The sequence below is a fragment of the Pelmatolapia mariae genome, linkage group LG16_19 (assembly GCF_036321145.2).
Source record: "Pelmatolapia mariae isolate MD_Pm_ZW linkage group LG16_19, Pm_UMD_F_2, whole genome shotgun sequence".
Lineage (NCBI taxonomy): Eukaryota > Metazoa > Chordata > Actinopteri > Cichliformes > Cichlidae > Pelmatolapia > Pelmatolapia mariae.
In genome coordinates this window covers 30,001,785-30,024,521 of record NC_086241.1, presented here as the reverse complement: position 1 = coordinate 30,024,521, position 22,737 = coordinate 30,001,785, and the positions used below count along the sequence as shown (strand labels likewise).

At 39.8% G+C, this 22,737-nt stretch overlaps 3 protein-coding genes across 3 annotated transcripts; all 3 read right to left on the bottom strand.

Moving 5' to 3' along the window:
- Positions 1–2,360: 2,360 nt before the first annotated feature.
- LOC134644540 (trace amine-associated receptor 13c-like) lies at positions 2,361–3,592 on the bottom strand. The gene is made up of 2 exons (XM_063497628.1): positions 3,420–3,592; positions 2,361–3,177 (listed from the first exon to the last, which is right to left on the bottom strand). Exons 1-2 carry the CDS (start codon positions 3,590–3,592, stop codon positions 2,361–2,363), a joined length of 990 nt encoding a protein of 329 aa, XP_063353698.1.
- Positions 3,593–16,556: 12,964 nt separating this feature from the next.
- LOC134645913 (trace amine-associated receptor 13c-like) lies at positions 16,557–17,980 on the bottom strand. Its single transcript, XM_063499543.1, has 2 exons — positions 17,808–17,980; positions 16,557–17,364 (listed from the first exon to the last, which is right to left on the bottom strand). The coding sequence occupies exons 1-2, from the start codon at positions 17,978–17,980 to the stop codon at positions 16,557–16,559; spliced, it is 981 nt and encodes a 326-aa protein (XP_063355613.1).
- A 3,243-nt stretch (positions 17,981–21,223) lies between these two features.
- On the bottom strand, positions 21,224–22,411 carry LOC134644539 (trace amine-associated receptor 13c-like). The gene is made up of 2 exons (XM_063497627.1): positions 22,239–22,411; positions 21,224–22,037 (listed from the first exon to the last, which is right to left on the bottom strand). The coding sequence occupies exons 1-2, from the start codon at positions 22,409–22,411 to the stop codon at positions 21,224–21,226; spliced, it is 987 nt and encodes a 328-aa protein (XP_063353697.1).
- Positions 22,412–22,737: the final 326 nt, after the last annotated feature.

Sequence of the window (22,737 nt, the reverse complement as noted above, 5' to 3'; positions counted from 1 at the left end):
TTTTGCAGTTGAATTTTTGCAGGTGAAATATTGCAGGTGAATTTTTTGCAGGTGAATTTTTTGCAGGTGAATATTTGATGGTGAATTTTTTGCAGGTGAATTTTTGCAGTTGAATTTTTTGCAGGTGAATTTTTGCAGGTGAATATTTTTGCAGGGAAATTTGGAGGATAAAAATTCAGTGTTATAAATTCAATGTCTAAAAATAGCTGAATTCTGATGATACTATATTTATTCCATACATTACTAGTTACTTCTATCAAAAGTAACTCAGTTACTTCAAGTTACTCGTTACTTTCAAAGTAACTAGTTACTAGGGAAAGTAACTTTGGTTTTACTCAGAATTCTCTTGTTAATGTGTTGCTTCTGTAACTGGATACCCAGCAAGGATGCCAGACTTCTAGCTTGCTTACATGTTAGCACTATCCTGCCACAAGTGCACTTTGCCACCTACCAATAGAAAGGAAAAAATAATTTGCATATTTCCACGAGAGAAATCCCACGCCTGGACCGTCGTTGACCGCCGCCATGATTCTAGCCTGCGTCACAGCGTCATGTGCGCTTTTTACATCCAACACGAAAACTGCAGTCATGGTGCTTTCAATTGTACTCAGAACTCGGAAATTCTGCCTTCTGAATAGGAAGACGTAGGTGACACCAGACTGCAGATGAGCTGCATACAGGGCTGGACTAGGACAAAAAACCAGCCCGGGCATTTTGACTAGAGACCAGCCCACTATTATAGGAAAAATCATAAAGCCTTTGAATGAAAACAAACGCTGTTGTGACAGTGATTTACACTGTTTTGATGGTATATATGCATCAATCTATCAATCGTTTGTTGTAAGATTCAGATAATAATTTTTTAAAAGCTAGATATTTTAAATGAGAATAAGAAAGAAAAGTACTTCTTTGTGCCCCCCTCTCCCTGTTAATGCCCTACCTTGCCCCCTGGCAAAATTTTGCTAGACCCGCCCCTGCACAGTTACCAGCTGTCAGCTACTTAGAAAAGGATCCTGGTGTTATTTGTCTCTCAGAAACCGTTCATAACTTCCCTTCAACTCATTCATGTCACCCAAAAGGTAAACCTGTTTCTCCATCACCTGTTCAGCTCTGATGATTCAATAAGGACATCTCCTGGTTTCATCTTCATGTTTCCCTCTCACCACATATCCAAACCGATATCATGACCAGCAGCTTTACAGCTGTGTCTCCAGCAAACATCAGCTGATACTAGAAATTAATATTAAATAAATTCTAACAACAGCTGATCAAGCTTAAACGTGCTGCTGTTGTTTAACGCGACTTCCGCTGGGTTCCTCTTTCTGGCGCAAAGTCGGCGATAAACAAACAAGAGAGATGGGACTTGCGACAGAAAAGCCGATCAGCTGATCATTGATCATTTTCATGATTGAAGTAGAAACAGGAGAGGGAGGGGGAGAGAATGAGAGAAGAAGAGGCAGCTGTGCAGCAAAGACACAGAATAACTCCAGCTTTGTGTCTTTTTCATTGTAGCTGAAGTACGGGACAGACTGCGTTCCTTTTCACCTCAATACGAAACGCGTAATATTTTCTCTGAATACGAGACGATTCCGTTTTTTGCTAGCTAGTACGCAGTACGAAAAACGAAAATAAACTACCCCTAAACTTGGTTTATATCTGACCCAGATAGACTGCAGGTCATAACTTCTTACCTGAAGTTCAGTTCACCTGACACTCGGACCGGCGGCCGCCTCGGGTCTCTCCTCTTGCCTCCCCTTTCCCTCATCCGCCTGCTGGCCTCCACCACTTGCTAATGTAACTGAATCTGTGGAAGCTACGCGATAGCCACCACACGAAGTAACGAATAACGACCCTATCTAAATCCCAGTAACGATTAACGCATTCCTGATTTTGGGATAATAACTAGTTACCGTGCTCGTTACTACAATAATAACGTAGTTACTGTAATGCGTTACTTAATAACGCGTTAGTCCCTAAACTGACTGAAACTAATCGTTAATTAAAATGAACTAAAACCCAACTACAAGTAACAAATGACAGTTTTCACATAAACATCTTTGTAATGTTTCTCAGTAAATCAGAAAAATGAAATCAAATAAATTTGACTTACAATTTTCTTGTTCAAAAATAAGTAAATCTGTGGTTTGATTTTATTAAACAGAAATGTGTGAACACTGGTTACACTGAATTTATTGTTAATCCAATAAATTGGATAAACATTTTGGATAAACTGGATGTTCAGATTAGTTTAACTGCATGCATCACGATACAGTAGAAATCAATTTTACATTTCTAGACTAATAGTTGTATGAAGTTACAGGTTTAAAATATTATTGGAGCAGATTTTTGTCTAATTAGTCTTATAACAGTATGTTGGCTTCACTTGTTTCATGTTTGAAAATCTGCAGCGTGATGATAAGTTTAACAGCGTTTCTAAACCAGGGGTAAAACAGGGCAAAGATCAAAGGGTTTAGACAAGAATTAAAGTATAAGATAAAGACCACAAAAAATGTAGATGGATTATTGGCCATGTCTTCTACACCAAAAGCAAAGCAGTAGAATGGACAGTAGCATACGAGAAACACAACTACAAGAACCCCAAGAGTCCTGGCTGCTTTCAACTCGGATTTGCTTGTTTGATTCAGTGAACGCTGAAGTGTGACAGCTGTAACATGCGAGCGCATGGCACGAGCCTGAGACACAGCCACCACAAATATTCTCATATACAAAACTATGATGATGGTAACAGGAACAAAAAAAGATAAAACAATGTCAATGATCCCTGCAATATCATTAATGACAAACACACACTCTCCGTAGCAGGAATTATACCTGCCTGGTTTTATCAGTACATCCTTCATATAGAGACTGCTGTAGAAAATTGCAAAAAACCAACACAGACAAACGCTGAGTTTTACTCTTGCCATAGTAATTCTGGTGGAATAATGCAGAGGGTGACAAATAGCTACATAACGGTCAACTGATATGAGAACTATGTTCCCTGTTGAAGCATAGGCAATGTTGCCAGTCAGATACCAAGAAACAGAACACATGAGATCACCAAGTACCCAGCAATCCATGTTCCTAAAGATTTCAAATGGCATCAACAAGAGACCCACAAGAAAGTCTGAGACAGCCAGAGAGAGGAGAAGGATGTTGGTAGGTGTGTGTAGCTGCCTGCAGAGAGAAAGAAACAAATATATTACACAATAATCATTTCAGTATATCCTTATTGAAAATTCCATTAGTAAAAGATTTCCTTTTAAAAGACATGATTCTGTCTAGCCACATAAAACATACATTACATTACATACATTGCTAAAGTACATCAAGAATGTGCTACCTTCATTTCACTCATCATTGAATTACTGTGTTTCTAAAAGTTAAATCGCAATTTCGGTGTAAAATTTAATCTGTGCCTGAAGTGGGAGACTGAGATGATGACCAGAAGGTTTAGAGCAGCAGTGATCAGAGAGACACATGACAGTACAATGTTGAGGAGCACAGCTTTGGACCAGTGAAGTGTCGGCTTCCTGCAAGAAGTGTTGAGGAGTTTTGGAAAACAGAGCTCAGCCCCTTTCAGTATTTCCATTATCAGACAACTGCAACTGCTGCAGCTCTCTGATCAAAGCTTTCCCTTATATAGCTGTCCTTATTTATACCCTCAACCCCACCTCCAACTACCCACTCTTCCTTCATTCCTCGTTCTCTCTACACAGACTGGTGAAGTTTCACTTTTTTTAGACTCACCATCTCACATGCAGTTTACAGTATCATCTTTTAAATCCTGTATATATTTGAATGCACACTGAAGACTTGAATCTGAAATAACTGTCCTTTCATCTTCACAAAGTTCCGCTGATGTCGGGCTCTCCATGATGATCACTGCTGTGGGTACAACAGATTTTGCCACAAGTGTTTTTCCTGAGTTTGTTAGGTCTGATCCTAGGACTGTGTTTTTGGTCATTGTGGCAGTTAGCAACAAACCCAATGACTCTGTTTCTGAGCTGGATAATTATTAAACTGTGTTACCTGTGGTTGGAGCTCACCTTCTGAGACTGGTTATGTCATCTGTGAGCTGAGTGTTATAAATAGTATTTGCATTCCTGAGTATCTGGAGAAAGAACCTGCATTCAGAGGTCCTTATAATAAAGATGATTTTATGTTCCTAAGCTGATTAACCCGCAAACTGAACACTCTGTTTATAAGCCAGCCAACATACAGAATAAGATCTGTGCTTCTGAACCCGTCAGTGATTGTGTTTCCTCACCAGCTAAAATAGATTTAGTGCATACTGATTTTTAATTTTTTAATAGAACTGAATTTGTTTGTCTGAGCCTGTGGGAAGCAATGGTCAATTTTGTAATTCTGTACTGGCTAACTCAAAAACTGTCTCCTGTGTCACTGTATAAAGAAATTGGGACTGAATGTCATGGATTCAGTCATGCATTCATGCATGAAAACGAGAACAGCAGGTATGGGTGAAGGGGGTATAATAGCCTCAGGCCGAAAGGGGAGTGGATGAGGAGTGGTCCCACTCCTGAAATTCAGATGATATCTCCACTAATGGTGTCCACAAGCCCGCTCAGTCTGAGTATGTTAATGAGCTGGTCCTGAAACTCTTAAATGTGCTACTAACCTGGTCCTTCCCAAGATATGTCATGTTTCACTAAGTACACACACAGAGATTAATTTTGCTTATGAACCCATACCAGGCATCTGGAGAACGTCAAGATATGTTGAGGAGGTAATTTAGCCATTTAAATCAGCTATGTTGGATCAAGGACACATCTAAAACCTGCAGAACACCGGCCCTTGAGACCTGGAGTTCGACACCTGTGCTCTATGCTGTTGCATGCTGGGGGAGCAGACTAAGGGTTGCTGATGCTAACAGACTCTATAAACTGATCCGCAAAGCCAGTAAAGTTGTGGATATGGAGCTGGACTCTCTTAAGGTGGTGTTGGAGAGGCGAATGTTGTCCAAGATAAAGACAATGTTGGATAATACCTCCCACCCACTCCGTGACATGCTGGCTAACCACAGGAGCACACTCAGTGAGAGACCGAGATTACCAAAAAGCACCACTGAACAACACAGGAAATTATTCTGCTAGTGGCCATCTCCCTGTACCTCCTCCATCTAGTACACTGTAAACACTGCAATAGTTACATCCTTTTTGCACATGCTCTTTTCTACTCAGTAATGTTGCTGTCAATATTCTTGTTATTTATTTATAATCACCTCTGTCAATCCTTGATATCTATTATTTGGTGATTTGTATATATTGTGCTATTCCTTAAATCTTAACATATTGTATTGTTAAATAGTCTAGTCTGTTTTTGTTTATATTACTGTACTGGAGCAACCGTAACCCACATAAAGTAAGATTAATAAAGTGTTCTGATTCTGATTATGCACCACAGCCTTCACTCCCAAAGACTGTTATTCAGGCTGGAGCCCCTGCAGATTCTTCTTTTTATCCTCCTATGGACTGTTTTGTTCTCCAGACTGTGTCTTCAAAGACTGCTGCTTCTATGTCAACCCCTGTCCTTCAACTCATCCCTTTTCCCAGGGTGAGGGTGGCTAGGGCCCAGCCAGTCCCTGTTCCTGTGCCTGTTTGAGGGGGCGGGTAGAGCTTATCTTTTTCCTGCAACATCCCAGTCCCCAGAGTGAGGGCGGCTCAGACCCAACCTGTCCCTGAACCTATAACATTTGCCAGGGTTGGGGGTGGTTAGGGTCCAGCCTATCACTTCGCCAATTCCTGTTCCTGTTATTATTTTTTTGAAAACATGATACACAACCTGAATACGTAATAAAGCAATAGATCTTTCAGCTCAGTTCTATTTTTTCTTCATAATGCATCATATAAAATTGAATCAAATGAAAAAGTCTCTTTTTAAAACTTGTTTTATTAGTTTTAATCTTTTAACTTTATGCACATTGAATCAAGCAAAAATTAAATTATATGCAACAGTCTTTGACTTGAAGAAATCTACACAAATCTGTCGCTACCATGGATATCACACGCTCGTCATTGTCATGAGACTCTCACAAACAAAATCACGGTTTAGTAATGCAGTAATGCAGGATGCTTATGGGAAATTAACAGTAATTGAATTACTTTTTTGCAATAGTAATTCCTCACTTTACTTGTTACTTGAAAAAAGTAATCATATTACAGTAACACTTTACTTTTAACGCGTTACTCCCTATCTCTGGTCTCCAGTGTAGGCAGCTGAGCACACTGCGCTGCTCCAGCTGAAACAACCAGTACTAAGTATGAGCCCTGCCCTACCCCAGCCGGAGCAATTAGAGTCAGCTGTGAGCCCTTTGCAGCTCCTTTGCTGGCATCTTCCAAGTTTCCAGGGTTTCCTGCAGTCCCTAAGTCACATGAAAGACCTGAGCCTGAGGAGGTCTTTGCTTCACCAGCGTCTCAGGCTGGATCTCCAAAGGTCAAATTCATCCAAAGGTCAGGATCTCTGCACCGTCTGGTACTGTTCCCCCTGACCCTGGGGTCTCTGCGTCATCTGGTCCTGTTCCGCCTAAGCCACAGGTCTCCATCACTGTAATCTAGCTAAGCCACCCAAGGGTCGCTATCCCCCAGCCAAGCCACCAGAATTGTCACGTCAACTCCATCACAGTGGCTGACCCCAAGAGTACATTTGTCTCAGCTGCAGATGTCAACCTGTTAGTCCTGCCCTGTGGTCTGACAGACCAAGTCTTTTGGTCTTGGAATCTTGTAGAGTCCAGATTTTCCAGATTTTCTTTTTTTGTTCCATTCAGTTCAGCCTCAAATGGTTCACTTTCTTTTAACACATTCTGGTCTTCTTGTGTGATGTACATTTGGGTCCTCACTGCATCCTGCAGATCTGACGGGAATTTTCCTTTTCCAGATTATTGGATGTTGCTGCTGTTCCTACATAACACAGCAGTTCGTACAAAAAAGAGACATGTAATTACTAGAAATTAGAAAGAATATTTGTTCCACGTCATTTTCTTACCTAGATACATAATGTAGTTGATACAGTTGATTTAGTTTTTTTTCTATCACAAAAACAAATCAGTATTTAGATCTATGGTATTTTTATCTTCAATAAAATTATGTTAAGCATAATGGCATTTAATTCATACTTGAGCCAGTTAATTACACACAACAGAGCTAGGTAATAGATCGGGCTGAAAATTCATCCAAAGGTCAGGATACTTTCTCCTATAAATGATAGAGCTCTTCCTGGCAGCCAGATAACAGAGGCAGGGTGTAGGCAAGAAATAGGAAGTATTCTAGTTTCACTCTAGGAAGATGACACTGTTCATGGATTGTGATTGGATACCTGCTAACCTGTGTGTGTAGCAATACACACAATGAGGAGGCTGAAAAAGAATAAATATGTCTGTGATATAAAGGAAAACTGTTAGAAATTGCTGTGGACTGTGTGTGGTCCTGAGAACTGAGATTGAGGTGGCATCCAGATTTTAGATTTGGTTTTTAACAAACTGTTTCTGCATGTAAACCTGAAATCTATGTGTGATAACTAAAAGGACCCTAACTTAATCATCATTCACTGCATCATTTAAGGTTAGAACAACATGTTTACCATGATGCCCTAAACATGTTGCAGAGCCAAGTCATTTCCACATATTAATTAATTAAAACTCTGAAAGTCTGCTGTTGATTTCAAGAAATGGAACAAGACACTTGTGTATAATGGACACCTGTCAACGGAATCCTATTCTTTCATGCCAGCTGTGGTGGTGGGGTGTGGTTTCTGGTTGAGGGGAGGGACAGTGGGTTCAGGGAGCAGTGACAGGGAAGGCTGGCTGACACGGCTGGCAGACATCAGCTAATTATACCTCTCCATTTTACACAATACTATGCTGGGAGTGTTGTGTGTGGCAGGAGAAGAGAAGCTGAGAGTGAGGAGCTAGGCTGCATGTTTGGGATCATTGTCTTGCTGAGACGTCCACCCTCATTTCATCTTGGTACATGCATTCATCCTTCCTTCAATTATATGAAGCATGCCAGTATGCTCAAAAGCAGTCCGACATCATGATGTCCCTACCTCCAAACCTAACTGTTGGTAAGAGTTCAGTTTTGACCTCATCTGACGAGGCTATATTCTACCAGTATTTCACAAGCTTCAGCAAACTTTATATTTGCTTCAAAATGCTTTTTCTTCAGCAATGGAATTTTGTTTGGTAATTGTACATATAGATCATGGCAGTTGAGTGGATTTTCTTTGAAATAATTTTACCTGCTGATTCCAGGTCTTTCTGTAGCTCTCCAAAAGTGGTCCTTGGCTCTTGAACAACTTTTCTGATAGTTCTTTTCACTCTTCTGTCTGACAAATTGTGGGGAGCACCTGGCTGTGGTTAGTTTATGGTGCAATGATGCTTTTTCCCCCCTTCTGGATTATGGCCCCCACAGTTCTCACTAGAACCTTTAAGTAGTTTAGGAATTCTTCCATAACCAATGCCATTAATATGTTTTATAACAATAAGGTATTGAGAGAGTTCATTGGTTTTACCCATCATGAGATATTTCTTGGTTGAAACCTTGGTAATATTTACGAGCAGAGGTGGGAAGTAATAAAGTACAAATACTTTGTTGTTGTACTTGAGTACAGTTTTCATGTATCTGTACTTGAGTAGTCCTTTTTTCTGACTACTTTTTACTTTTACTCCTTACATTTTTCACAGGCTTACTTTAGCTTTAACACATTCTAAACAGAAGCACATGAATGGCAATCCTGTTTGTGCATTAATCACCAGAGGATGTCACATAAACAGAAATGACGTGTGCCAAAGTCAGGATTTAAAAGTGGGAAGCAGGTGTCCGTTAGTTGCGGTTGTGGTACATCTAGCTAGCTCTACAGAAGATAAGCAAGCATAAAGGGAGTGATATTTTAAGTGGCAGGTAATTTCAAATGCGGTATTTCTATCAGCTCAACCAACATCAGCAAACAGACAAACGTTTTGGTTGCAGTTTGTCACACAGTATGTTGCCCATCAAAGGTCCAGTTGCTGTATTTTACAAAGAGAGAAAAGAGAGCTAACTTTAGTCAGGGTTGGAAAAAGATAATACAGGACAGGAGAGGAAGAAGAGAGGCTAGATTTAAAGGTAAGGACTGCTCAGTGGTGTTTAATCGACTGGAAATGTAAAGCTCATATGCAAGTCATGTTTTTAAATAAGATTTTGGGTCTGTACATGTGTGCCTTTTGTTGTTTAGTTTTTTGTTTGTTTGTTTGTTTGTTTTTTTTGTTGTTTTTTTCATAATGTGAAACATGCTTCAAATCAAACTGAGGTAGACTCTTACTTAAATCCTCTGCAGGTTAGTGCAGGGTAAACGGGTTAACTTTCTGTAAAGTGATGGATTTAACTGTATGAAATAAACCTGATGTAAATATAAACACCAGAGATTCAGTGTAGTTTACAATATACAAAGGCTGAGTCAGAATTTAATTAAACTGTTACTTATAGCCTTGACAAAGGCTGTATGGTTAATAATGTTTATTTTAAGAAAAAGATCCCATTTTAATTCAATCAAATTTTAGGACAGATGGGTCAAATAATTTAAAACGTAGCATTCAGGGCATGTAGTTACAGTTTTTCTTGATTGCTTTGACCTGCCTAAAGAAATTTTGATCCAATCAGTTTTCATCATCACTATTTCAGCAGAGCAGAAGACAAGTCTTGCAAATGTGTTAAGCCTTTCTCATTGGATTGACACATTTTCCCCCAACCTTTTGCAAAACAGTTAACACAGGTGTCATTCAAGCAGTCCAAACTCCACTGTTTTAGCTGTAGTAACCAAGCAGAAATCACCTATTTCTAACTACTAGAAAGTACCTAGATCAGTATGAAATCACTGAAACACCTGTTTGACACTCCTTCACACAAATCTTCAATTAGTAATCAGTCTGCAGGACTTAAAGGGTCTTTGGGTCTTCAAAAATGATATACATTATGTAATTGTAATGGAAATGTAATTGTTTCCTCATTCCCATTACATGTATTCTTTTTAGAATCCAAAGGCTGCCATTAGATGGAACATTTTTGTGCTGAGCAGGAAGCAGCCGTTTTGAACATTGTTGTTGCAAACAATGTCATAAGGCTGCGTGAAAGAGAACATTACTATACTGTAATACCTTGTTATATAATGCATTTGGAGTCAACTGAAGTCACTTTTTATTGTAATTGTGCCTTTTTTTACTTGGAGAATAATGGAGTTTGAAGCTGAGGGGGCACATCATGGCTTCATTTATGTTGATGAAGCCGATTTCAATCTCTGTAAAGTGAGGAGGTGTGGAAGGAACCTTATTGGGTACAGGGCTGCTTTCACAGTTCCAGGATAGAGGGGTGCCAACATAACCATGTGTGCTACCATCGCTTATGCCATATCCCCACTATTGGCCCATACAACACAGAACGCCTCATAACATTCTTGAATGCACTTCATGAGAGGCTGATCCCACCTGAGGAGTGAGAGCTGTTGAGGCCCGGCATGCCACTCTTGTGGCATCTGGGATAATATGGCGTTTCACCACTCTCGCCTCATTAACGAGTGGTTTGCAGTACACCCTCATATGATGATGCAGTTCTCCTGTCATAATCCCCAGTTTTGAATCTCATAGAGGAGCTCTTCAGTGCTTGGAAGTGGAAGGTTTATGATCACCATCCCTATGAGCAGATGTCCTTACTGAATGTAATGACTGCTGCTGCCCAGGAAATGGGTGTGGAGGAATGTCAAGGTTTGATATGGTATGCAAGAAGATTTTTTTTCGCAATGCAAGAGAGAATATTAAATGTGATTGTCATGGTCTGGGTCAGTCTGAAGCCTCTGTGCTCCTTGCGTCTCCACCGCTGAGCGGAGCCCCCTCATTTCCACAGACCGGCAATTAGACTGCGTACTATTTAGTGGAAGTGTATTTTATTTGTGTGTGGTTGTTGTTTTTTTTTTTTTTTTTTTTTTTAAACTTGTTGTTCTAAATTGGAAGATTATTGTGATCTTGAAATATAAAAATAAAATGATATTTTATTATTTTTTTGTCGCTCAAAATAAGAGTCACACTCACGGAAGCCAGTATATCTGCCGAAACGCCATGCTTTTATCGAGACTTTCACCCCCAGGTAGGCCACGTGTGGAGAAATGTGAGAAAAGTAAAATATCTGAAGAAAATAGAACATTTAATGATGCCTGGGCAGATTTATTTGCCTTTACTTCTGAAGAAAGCGGCCTACCAGTTTGCCTAATTTGTGGATTGTCGCTCTCCAGATCCACATACGTATTTGAGCAGCTATTCTCCACCATGAACTATGATAAAAACAAAAACCGCTCATGCTTCATAGATGACAGCTTACAGTCCTGCGTAAAGATGACTTCGTACAGCCCCAGTTTGCAGACGCTGTGCGCAGAGGTTCAGGAGCCAGAAGTCCTATTGTAAACATATCACGGCAGACCCAACGATGTTTACATGAACATGCTCTTCAGCATCTCTTTATTGACCACTTTTCACACACGGTTGCTGTACGCATGCAGCTGGCTTTAGCTTTCCGGCAGACAGCCCAACACATACCAACACAACAGCAGAGAGAGCACAGACTTTAAGGCGGCGAGGCGTGATTGCAGATGACGCTCAGGTGCGACCACCTCTCCTGCAGCGTCACTGCGGGCCACGCCCGCCATAAACATTAACCAGGTAAAATAAATACTTGTGCAGATATTTTTGCGAATATTTATTTTTCATTTTTTAGGATCATAGTGGTTTTTTCCAATTATTTTTAAAATTCAGGTCAAGGCTCCGCTACACGCTCCGAAAGCCCAAAGGTGATATAAGGATGATGGCTCAGTTTTTGTTTGCTACATGGATAATTTAAATTCAGCTTTTTAATTCATTTAAAAGAGACCTTCAGCTGGATGTTTTTCTTTTCTGTTATAATTTTTTTAAGAGTTCAGAATGTGTTCATTTCATAAATAAAATTTAATTTTCTTTGTAACACTTCATGGATTTCATAAGCAACACACTATAGTTGTTTATACAAAGCATAACGGTAAAAATCAGTGTATGCAATGTTATCTTCATTTTAGATATCAAAAATTATTTGTAGCTCCGTGTTTTCTGTGGAAACCCAGGTCCAAATGGCTCTTTGGGTCTTAAAGGTTGCTGACCACTGCCATAACCTCTCGGTGTTTAGTTGCTGGTCTACTCGCAGCTCCCCCGCTCATGCTCACCTGCCTGCCTCCCTGCCCAGCGCACTAATGTTCTCAGATTGTACAATGGAAACCTACTTACGCCTGGACCATCACCTTCCTCTATGCTTTGCCTACGCCTGTCGAAAGTAAGGCTGTTTGCAAATGCAACCCATATCTGGGAGCTGCGTCTGGAATTGTAACTAGCACCTTGTTTCAGTGACTTTGAGTTTCATGCCACCTCCCTCTCTCCCTCAACCCCATTTCCAGGGTTCCTACTCTGTACATTAACCAGTGTCGGGTTCCTAACCCATGTCCACGACAGCCCCAAGGCTCCTTCATGGACTAACTCACTGTCGATTTAATGATTGACGTGTACCTCGTTCTCTCAGTTTTGTTTTGTTTTTTTTGTTTGTTTGGGGTTTTTTGGAACTCATGTGGCGTTTCATATTTAGGCTCCGGTTATGTAATTTCTCTGGAGTGTTGTGTTGTGCTTATGCAACTTTTCTAGGATCCAGCAGATCTGAGTTTAACATTTTTTTTTTTTTTTTTTTTTCATAGTATGCCTAAGAGACATTAACAGTTCATGGCTGTATTTTGCTTCTGGAAGTACATCCACCTGTTGATCTAGTTGAGTATTATTATTTGAAGTTATAGCCTAAGCATAACCTGTACTTGCATCAATACCTGCATTTGGGTTATTACCTCGAGTAAGTGAATCACACTTCGCGCCGCTCTTATTTAAGTTTCACCCTGACATTTCTATTCTCTGTAAATAAAGTTTTGAGTTCTCTTTTGCATTCACTTCCCGTGCCTCAGTGGTGTCTGTGCCATGCCAAGCCGCTGCTTCCCATGTGGCCAACCTTCAGAACTTTATAATTATGGAGTCGTGCCGTCTACCCCCCCTGAACCTGGTTAGATTTGGGTTTTGTTAGATTTCAGCTAATAAAAGTTCACTTTTAGTTAAAACTTTTAGTTCATCTCTCTAGTATCTGCTTTTGGGTCAGTTTCACAACCACACCAGCGTACCCTGCTGTCACATGCAGGAACTAATGCTGTGGGCCTCTGTGTCTTTGCTTTGTCTTTGATATTGGCCTGTAAACATTACATATGTAATATTGTGCTTATGAAACAAATATAATAGCAGTTATAATGACAACAGAAACAGAAACCACTCAAGTAATCATTCTTTAATTACACTAAGCCATAAACTCAATGCACTTAAAATCCACATTGAAGTCTAAGAGAAACTAAACTAAAAGTGATACAAAATGTCGTCACAGTGAATGTATTTTTCTGACTAAAATAACCCTTTTTTTTTTTAAATCTAACTCAATAATATTGTGCTAACAACAATATTTTTAAAAATCAGTCAATATTTAAAAAAACAAAAACATGTAGAAGGATTATAGACAACAACAATTTTCTACAGCAAAACTGAGGTGAAGTAAAATGGACGGTGTGGAGGAGGTGTGGTCTCTGGCCTGTCGCAGAGGAGGGGTGAGCTCACAGGGCGGCGCGGAGGCAGGAAGCAGCAGCTGTACTGAACTGTCCTAATGAGGGAAACTGTTTCTTATGTTTTGTAGTGAGAGGGAGCAGGTTGGTTGACGGGGTAACAGCGGATGAGGAGTGCCTGCGTCCTGGCTTGCCGAAACCGCAGAAAATAGCTGCACCTCAAATAAACAAAAATAAGCAGCATTGGGTCCCGTGCTACAGACGGCTTGATTTACAGAGCCTAAAAGGACAATTGCATCTACTTACAAATTTACTTATTCAGTTTTAAAGTTTAAAACTATTTAAAACAGATTGTTCTACAGCAGGGGTGTCCAACTCCATGCCTCAAGGGCCGGTGTCCTGCAGGTTTTAGATGTACCCTTGATCCAGCACAGGTGATTTAAACATCTATTTACCTCTTCAACATGGCTGTGTCCCAATCCAGCAACCGCACGCTTCGGATTATGCATTTTGAGACCTATTACGTCACAGCGACATGACGACGGCTGTCCCAATGCGAAGTGTACTCCAAATGCGCCGTCGATTTCCCCAAATTTGAAGTGTGGTCCGGTGTAGACTTCGTGGTCCCATATATCCCACAACACAGGGCGGCGGTGGGTGTGGATAATTTTGCCAAAAAATACGGCAGACGACTGAAGCGGAGCGGCCGAAGAGTAAACTTTTAAAAGTAAGTACTGAATATTATGTCACTTATTTATGTACGAATGTTAAATAATGAAGAACATTAAAACATTACTGTTGGCCACATGTCGGCAAAGTTATGTGACGTTAGTGATGTTTGTACTTTCAGCATCAGCTTGGTTTTAAAGCCTTTAAAATATACGCCGTTCAGTAGTTGACCTTAATCTTACAGAGAATGTGATGCTTTTATGGATAATTAAAGTCAGTCATATCCACAAACACAACAAGCTGAAAGTCAGTGATGCTGCTCGGTTTGCAGTCCTGAATATCACGGCACAAGCAGGATTCACTGCACTGTTAATGTTAGTCATGTTATATTACTGCCTCTGTTCGGTGGTGTCGAGCCAAACGCACTTTAACGTGTCTTTGAACGAGCTGACGGTTCACTCGTTAAGCTGAAAGCAAGATGCTTTAATCACAGGAGTCACACATGTGTCCACTGTACCATCTGGGAACTCTTCTTGTTTAGCACTCGTAATAACACAAACACTAAATCCTCCTTCTCTTGTGCTGTTTTGTAGCAGTATATACACCTGAGACTGTCACCTGTCTGTCTGTCCTGCACTCTCTCTCTTTTTCCTTCTCTCTGATTGTGGAATAAAAGTATGAACATGTATTTATAAGTTACACTTGCGTTTGAATCCTGCAGCTTATCACACATTTGATTTCCATGTGTGACAACTGCAAGTGTCCAGAGTGAGGACAGACTGAGGGACCCACTGCTGCACATCATCTGTGAGGCTTTGCACCCCTGATGATCCACCAGGACAAACTCAGCAGTGTGTGAGGAAGAGGAGGAGGAAGAGCCAGCAGCAGCTGACAGATGGAGAGAATAGACAGACTGTTCCCTGTTTGTAAAGGACTGCTAGAAAAGTTTAAAATCACTAATTGTCTGTCCTGAATCAGACTTATTAGGTGATGTTTAAATAGTTTTATCATTCCAGTGTTTTCAGTGTGGGAGAAAGTACTCAGGGCCTTCAAGTTACACACTATGAAAGGCAGCAACAAGTTTAATGTTCAGAAACCTAAAGTATGTATCAGCAGCAGAATGGAGCTAAAAATAAATGTTTGTTTCAGTTCTATGAAGCTTTGAGTATTTTGGATTAGTAGCACTGCTGTGTTTGTTGCATCATATTGCTGTAATTGTTTATATGCTTTATATACTCTGAGGTAAGTTGATCTATAGTGTTACATCATATTCTATAAGGATGTTATGTGTTTGTATACTTTCGGCCCAGTTTGACCATTTAGCAGAAGTCAGCCTGTTTAAGGCTCTGATATCTATTCTGTATGACAGTTATGACATGGTATGATTTTCTCACCCAATAAAGAAATATTTAATATATCAGTCTACTCTTCATTCTATCAGAAACAGTTATCACAGCTCGTACATTTCCCTTTTACACATATATGTAAGCATTTAGCCAAATGTAACAATGCCAACAAATTAAACAAATAATATTTGTCTCTTATATATAATACATCTATCTACACTGTCAAAGATACTTGTCATTGAGTGAAGATATAAGGTGATAGGAAATATAAATAACTGGAACTTGAATCTTTACTGAAGCTCAGTGTTTGACACAGAGTTCAAGCTCACTGCTGTAATAACTAATCATGATTAATATAATACTAACTTTAATATTGGCCATATTATAGTTACATTACCAAAGTGAGATGACTTTAGTCTCATGAACAACATTAGCTAATTGTTATTTACTAGCTAATCTTAAAATGACTGTTCAGTACAGAAATGAAGCCCAACAATCATGTTTTTACAGTCCCGTGGTCTCAGCCTCAGACACTCAACTAATCAAAGTGATGTCATAAAAATATGAACGAACAAAAAACATTTTTTCTTCTTCATTTCTGTCAAACAATGCTGTATGAAACATTTCTTGCGGTTAGTATCATGGTTGCTAGGCAACCTGAGCAGTGCGATGTCCCATTTCGCAAGCCTCTCACTTCCGCACTTCTCGTACTTCCTAGTACGTGAACTGCGCGTACTCCGGAGTGTGCGGTCGCTCGATTGGGACACAGCCCATGTCTTAAAGTTCTCCAGAGGCCTGGTAATGAACTAATCTTTTTATTCAGGTGTGCTGACCCAGGGTGAGATCTAAAACCTGCAGGAGACTGGCCCTTGAGACCTGGAGTTGGACACCCCTGTTCTACAGTATACTGACCTCACAAGAACCAGTCTGCAGGATCTGTAGAGTGACAATTAGTGTCACAGTTTTTCTAAACCAAGGGTAGAACATTGCATAGATCAGAGGATTTAGAGAGGAGTTTAAGAAAAACAGACCAAACACAATAGATGGTACTGAGCTATAGTTATCCCTTGCAAACGAGATGCAGTAGTATGGGCAAGAGCACAGTAGAAACACAACTACAAGAATCCCAAGAGTTCTGGCTGCTTTCAACTCAGATTTCTTAGTTTGATTCAATGAACGCTGAAGTGCAACAGTTGTAACATGAGAGCGCATGGCACGAGCCTGAGACACAGCCACCACAAACACTCTCATGTACAGAACTATGATGACAGAAACTGGAACAAAATAGGATAAAACAAGGTCAACAATGCCTACAACAACATTGACAACCAGGACACACTCTCCGTAGCAAGAATTATACCTGCCTGGTTCAATCAGAGAGTCTTTTGCATAAAGACTGATGTAGAAAATGGCATAAAACCAACACAGACAAACACTTAGTTTGACTCTCGCCACAGTAATTCTGGTGGGATAATGCAGAGGGGAACAAATGGCCACATAACGGTCAACTGATATTAGAACTATGTTCCCTATTGAAGCACAGGTAACATTGCCAGTCAGGAAAATATAAACAGAACACATAAGATCACCAAGTACCCAGCAGGTCATGCCTCTAACAATTTCTAATGGCATCAATAGGAGACCCACAAGAAAGTCTGAAACAGCCAGAGAGAGTAGGAGGAAGTTAGTGGGTGTGTGAAGCTGCCTGCAGAGAAACAAAAAATATATAATGCACATTAATAATGTCAAACTGTTTTATTTAAAATTCCAATATTCAAAACATTATAGTCATGCTTTAAATATCCTAAGAATGTGCCAGATTCACTGAATCATTGTCTTAAAGTTTCGAAAACTTAAACTGTAATTACAGCAAAGAAATTAATCTGATGTCTGATGTCGGTGACTTTGATGATAAGATAGCTGAGAGCAGCAGTGATAATGTCGTGTGTAAATCATAACAAAATATCTTTAGTGAAAATATTTCAATATTAAAACATGATTAGGTTTTATCTACTCAGTCATAACTGAGCTAGAGATATTTATCTATTGCACTTCTTTCTTTCTTAGCTAATTCCACTAATCTAAATCTAAATTTTCACATATGTAGGATTTTAAAGCTGTAGTCTTAAATGAAAGGTTAATTCATGCCTGAAGTGGGAGACTGAGATGATGACCAGAAGGTTTAGAGCAGCAGTGATAAGAGAAATGCAGAACAGCACAATGTACAGCAGTACAGCTGTGGACCAGTGAAGTGTTGTCCTCCTGCAGGAACTGTTGAGGAGTTCTGGAAAGCAAAGCTGAGCTTCATTTTGTATCTCCATCAGCAGCTAAGTGATTAGATGTTGGCCTCGCAGAGCTCTTAATATCCCCCCCCCCCCCCCCCCCCCACACACACACATACCTATCCCTCCTTTTTCTTTCAAGAAAACCTTTTAGATTTTCACTTTTTCAAACACACTATCTCACATAGTCCATCAATAATCTTTCATTTATCTGGATTCATGACCAAGTTATTGTACAACCTTCTTGTCTTTTTAACAGTACTAAAAGGACTTAAACACAGATGACACTGTAGGCAGCTTGACCAGACAAGCTTTGAAGCCTGAACTGGGATAGCCAAAGGTGTTCACTCAGTATCCAGGAAACCACAGCCCTGCCAAATGTCAGTGCCTGCTCCTTTGATAGTTTCATAAGGAAAGCAATAAGTCTGTTCTATCTCAGGAGCTCGGCCAGAGCCCATATCTCTTTACTGCTGAGTAAGACATTGCTGATCATCTCTCCATAAGTTCTGGCAAGCATAGTATACATTGATGAGATAAGATGAGATGAGATAACCTTTATTAGTCCCACAGGTGGTAAATTGGTTTTGTCACAGCAGAAAGTGGACAGTGCAAAGTAATATAGCAAAAATTAGAGAACACTGGAACAAGATACTGTACACAACTGTACAGAATAGAATAAAATAAAATACTATATACCAGGGGTCGGCAACCCTGGGCACGCGTGCCACAGTTGGCACGCGAAGGGTTAACTGATGGCACGACCATAGCTGGACTGGCCATTGGGCATACCGGGCCTTTGCCCGGTGGGCAAAAAAAAAAAATATGTGACTAGCCAGCACATCATATAGTGGGTGGGAGGTATTATCCAGCATCGTCGTTATCTTTGACAATATCCACCTGACAACACCACCTTAGGGAGTCCAGCTCCATCCTCACAACAATACTGCGCTTGAGGATCAGTGTTATTCTGTTGGCATATGCGACCCTCAACCTGCTGCCCCAGCATGCAGATGTTAAAAGTCCCCAGCCGCCTCAGAAAATAGAGACGACTCTGGCCCGTCTTGTAGAGTGTAGTAGTGTTTTTAACTCAGTTAAATTTATTATCAGTGTGTACTCCAAAGTATTTATAGTCCTCCACAATGTCTGCATAGATTCCCTGGATTGAAACAGGGGTCACCGGTCACCGATTTGTTACAGATGCAATAGTTGCAGTTGGAGACCCAGTGTGTCTGATTGCTTCATCCTAGACTTTTGCCCCTCCCCCCTTTTTTCTTTTTCTATTCCTCCTCCCTCACCCCCTTTCCACTCAAACATAATATCCACTCTGTCTTTATTATATTTTTCATTTTAATATCAGACAGAATAGGTTAAAAAGAAAAAAATGAAAGTACAGTGTTTTTCTCTATTTATCATAGCAATATATACATAATAATTAATCTACTACCAGCCTACACAACTACATTCCTACACTGCTGTTCTAATACATTTTATTTTATATTTAACATTTGATTATGCATGTACATTAAAAATGTGTTGATACAAGTAACAGAATGTATTCAGGGCTGGGCTGATAATCTGTCATACTGGGAATTTGCCAAGGTGGATGACCCACTTGTGGGCTGATGGGTCAGTGAATTTTTATTTTTCTTCTGTCGATAAAATTATACATGCTACAAGTCGGCTTTAGGGGCCATTTCCCATGCAACAGCCTATGCATTCATTTTCATTTCTGAAACTGGATTGTCTCTTCAAATCTCTTAACACAGCTGGCCGCTCTCATAACTTCCCCGTGCACTCATGTACCTTGTACAACAGAGTTTAGTGTGGTTGATAAAGATGGACAAACAAAAGTCATAAGGTGGAGCTAAAAAGCTAAGGGGGAAAAAGAAACTAGAAAAGGTTGCAGCAAAATGTGTCAAATTAACCAGCATGTTAGCTTTTGGTGCTGCTGTCACTGCTGCTGTCGCTGCTGCATCATCAACAGTAGTACCAGCAACATTTTTTTTTTTTTTTTTTTTTTTTTTTTTGCATGTGCTACTGGGTTTTACCATTGCTTTGGGGAATCTGTGCAGTTTTGACTGATTTTGCCAGAACCAATTCTTTTTACTTGCTTTTGTAATCTTGCTGACTAATTAATAAACCATATTTACACTGTGTGGAAATTATAGCCCTAGCCTTAAAGAGGTTCACAAAAGGGTGAGAGATAATCCTAAATTGAAAAGGAGTTTGATCTACATGAGTGTTTAAATGCATATCCAAAGTATGTTTCTACGGAGCCCCTCTGATGACATGGTCCAAAAAATAAATAAATTGTGGCCACAAAATACTACTTCGTGGGCACGAAATGGGTATAACGTGCCAACGAAATGCTAATTTGTGAGCACGAAACACTTGACCAATAACCGTGATCCTTCCCAGGCCCTTGCAGTTGGTTGACAATAAAATCTATCCCGGCGTCCAGGTCGTACTTACGTCTGTAAAGCAAATGGGCTCTCAGTAATAATAATTGCTATATAACTTTTGCACTGTCCACTTCCTGCTGTGACAAAACAAATTTCCCATGTGTGAGACTAATAAAGGTTATCTTATCTTATTTTATCTTATCTTATCTTAATATCCTGTTTAAATGTCTCTCCGTAATAATGGTTCCTTGCATTGCCAGGCTTTTCAAAATGTATTTGTAGCTCATTCCCAGCCTAAAATAAAACTTAATCATACTGTCTCTGTCCATGGTGTATAGGTTTAGCCTACTCTTATGCTTATGTCTCTACACAGCTGTCCAGGAATTGTATCAATATGATGTGCGCACGTTATCTATTTCATTGCCACAGATGCATAATTCGTTGCCACATTATACCCAATTCGTGCCCACAAATTAGCATTCCATGTGCACGTTATACCTATTTCGTGCCCTCAAAATACTATTTCGTGGTCACAAATAAGTATTATGTGGCCACAACTTATTTATTTTTTCGACCATGTCATCAGAGGGGCGCCGTATGTTTCAGTATTACAGTCAATGACAAAATAATAATTTCTTTAAAACAGAGAGCTTCATACTTTGAGTAAAGTATGTTTACTAATTAGTGTCATAATTTAAGCACTAGTTCTATTCTTGTATTCATATATGACCTGTATCCTCTACACAAAAATGAAAGAACACTCAATTCTCTTTACATAACAAAGCAGTTTCAGATTTTCAGACTACTGAAGTTTTGTTTTTACTCGTATTTAAAATCATGGTAGAGTAGGATTTATTATTAATTTTCAAAGAGGCTTTTACTACTGTATGTTGACTTCACTGCTATCACACTGGAATATCTTCAAAGTGACTATGAATTTAACAGCATTTCTAAACCAGGGGTAAAGCAGGGCGTAGATCAACGGGTTAAGACAGGAGTTAAAATAAAACACAAGGACTACAAAAGAAGCAGATGAAGCATTGACCACATTGCCTTCAACAAGAGAATAACAGTAAAATGGGCAGAAGCATGCCAAATACACAACTACAAGAATCCCAAGAGTCCTGGCTGCTTTCAGCTCAGATTTGTTTGTTTGATTTTGTGAAGGCTGAAGTTTGATTGCTGTAACATGAGAGCGCATGGCATGTGCCTGAGACACAGCCACCACAAATATTCTCATATACAGAACAATGATGACAGAAACTGGAACAAAAAAAGATAAAACAAGGTCAGCAGTGCCTGCAATATCACTGATGATAAACAAACACTCCCCGAAGCAAGAATTATACCTGCCTGGTTCAATCAGTACATCCTTGGTATAGAAGCTGCTGTAAAAAATAGCAAAAAACCAACACAGACAAATGCTGAGTCTGACTCTAGGCACAGTAATTCTGGCGGGGTAAGTCAGAGGGTCACAAATAGCCACATAACGGTCAACTGATATGAGAACTATGCTCCCTATTGAAGCTGAGACAATATTACAGTTCAAATAAGTATAAAGAGAACACGTGAAATCACCAAGTGTCCAGCAGGTCGATTTCCTATATATTTCTGCCGGCATCAACAAGAGACCCACAAGAAAGTCTGAGACAGCCAGAGAGAGGAGGAAGATGTTACTGGGTGTGTGTAGCTGCCTGGAGGGAGACAGAAAATAATGTATTACACATTAAGCTTGTCAAATTTTCAGTGCCAACCTTATGGCATAATATTGCTTAGCACTAGCTGAACTACCCCAAGGATATTTATATTTTGCAAATCAAGCATTCAGAGCGAATTCCTATAATGTAAATGTCTAAGAATGAAACGGTAGATACAATTGAAAAATTAATCTCTGCCTGAAGTGGGACACTGAGATGATGACCAGCAGGTTGAGAGCAGCAGTGATGAGAGAGATGGATGAAAGCACAGTGTTCAGAATCACCGTTTTGGACCAGTGAAGTGTTGGTTTCCTACAGGAACTATTAAGGAACTGTGGAAAACAGAGCTCAGCTCCATTCTGCATTTCCATCATCACACAGCTGCAGCTCTCTGACCTCTCTTTCATACAGCAGATTTATTTCTGTCTCATCTGTCTCCTCCTCTCTTTCACTCTCTGTAGAATACACTCCTGTTCCTCTCTGCACAACCTCTTGGACTATTTTTCACTTACTGAGATAATGAAAATGGAGATGGCTGTAAAGGTTTTTTGACAAATTATTGTTTCCCTCACTGTCACATACTATTATTTGTATTGTGGGAATGTAAATCTGCATTAGCTATGTGATTTACTTTTGGACAGGAATTAAGTAGACTACAAAATTAAGTTACATATAACAAATTGTGATGACCTTGCCT

Excerpts from the sequence above, each read along its gene's own strand:
- LOC134645913 (XM_063499543.1), bottom strand. The coding sequence starts at position 17,980 with ATGGAGATACAAAATGAAGCTCAGCTTTGCTTTCCAGAACTCCTCAAC. Across the intron at positions 17,365-17,807 it reads ATCTCAGTCTCCCACTTCAG|GCAGCTTCACACACCCACTA; the intron begins GCATGAATTAAC and ends GTTTCTCTGCAG.
- LOC134644540 (XM_063497628.1), bottom strand. The coding sequence starts at position 3,592 with ATGGAAATACTGAAAGGGGCTGAGCTCTGTTTTCCAAAACTCCTCAAC. Across the intron at positions 3,178-3,419 it reads ATCTCAGTCTCCCACTTCAG|GCAGCTACACACACCTACCA; the intron begins GCACAGATTAAA and ends TTCTCTCTGCAG.
- LOC134644539 (XM_063497627.1), bottom strand. The coding sequence starts at position 22,411 with ATGGAAATGCAGAATGGAGCTGAGCTCTGTTTTCCACAGTTCCTTAAT. Across the intron at positions 22,038-22,238 it reads ATCTCAGTGTCCCACTTCAG|GCAGCTACACACACCCAGTA; the intron begins GCAGAGATTAAT and ends GTCTCCCTCCAG.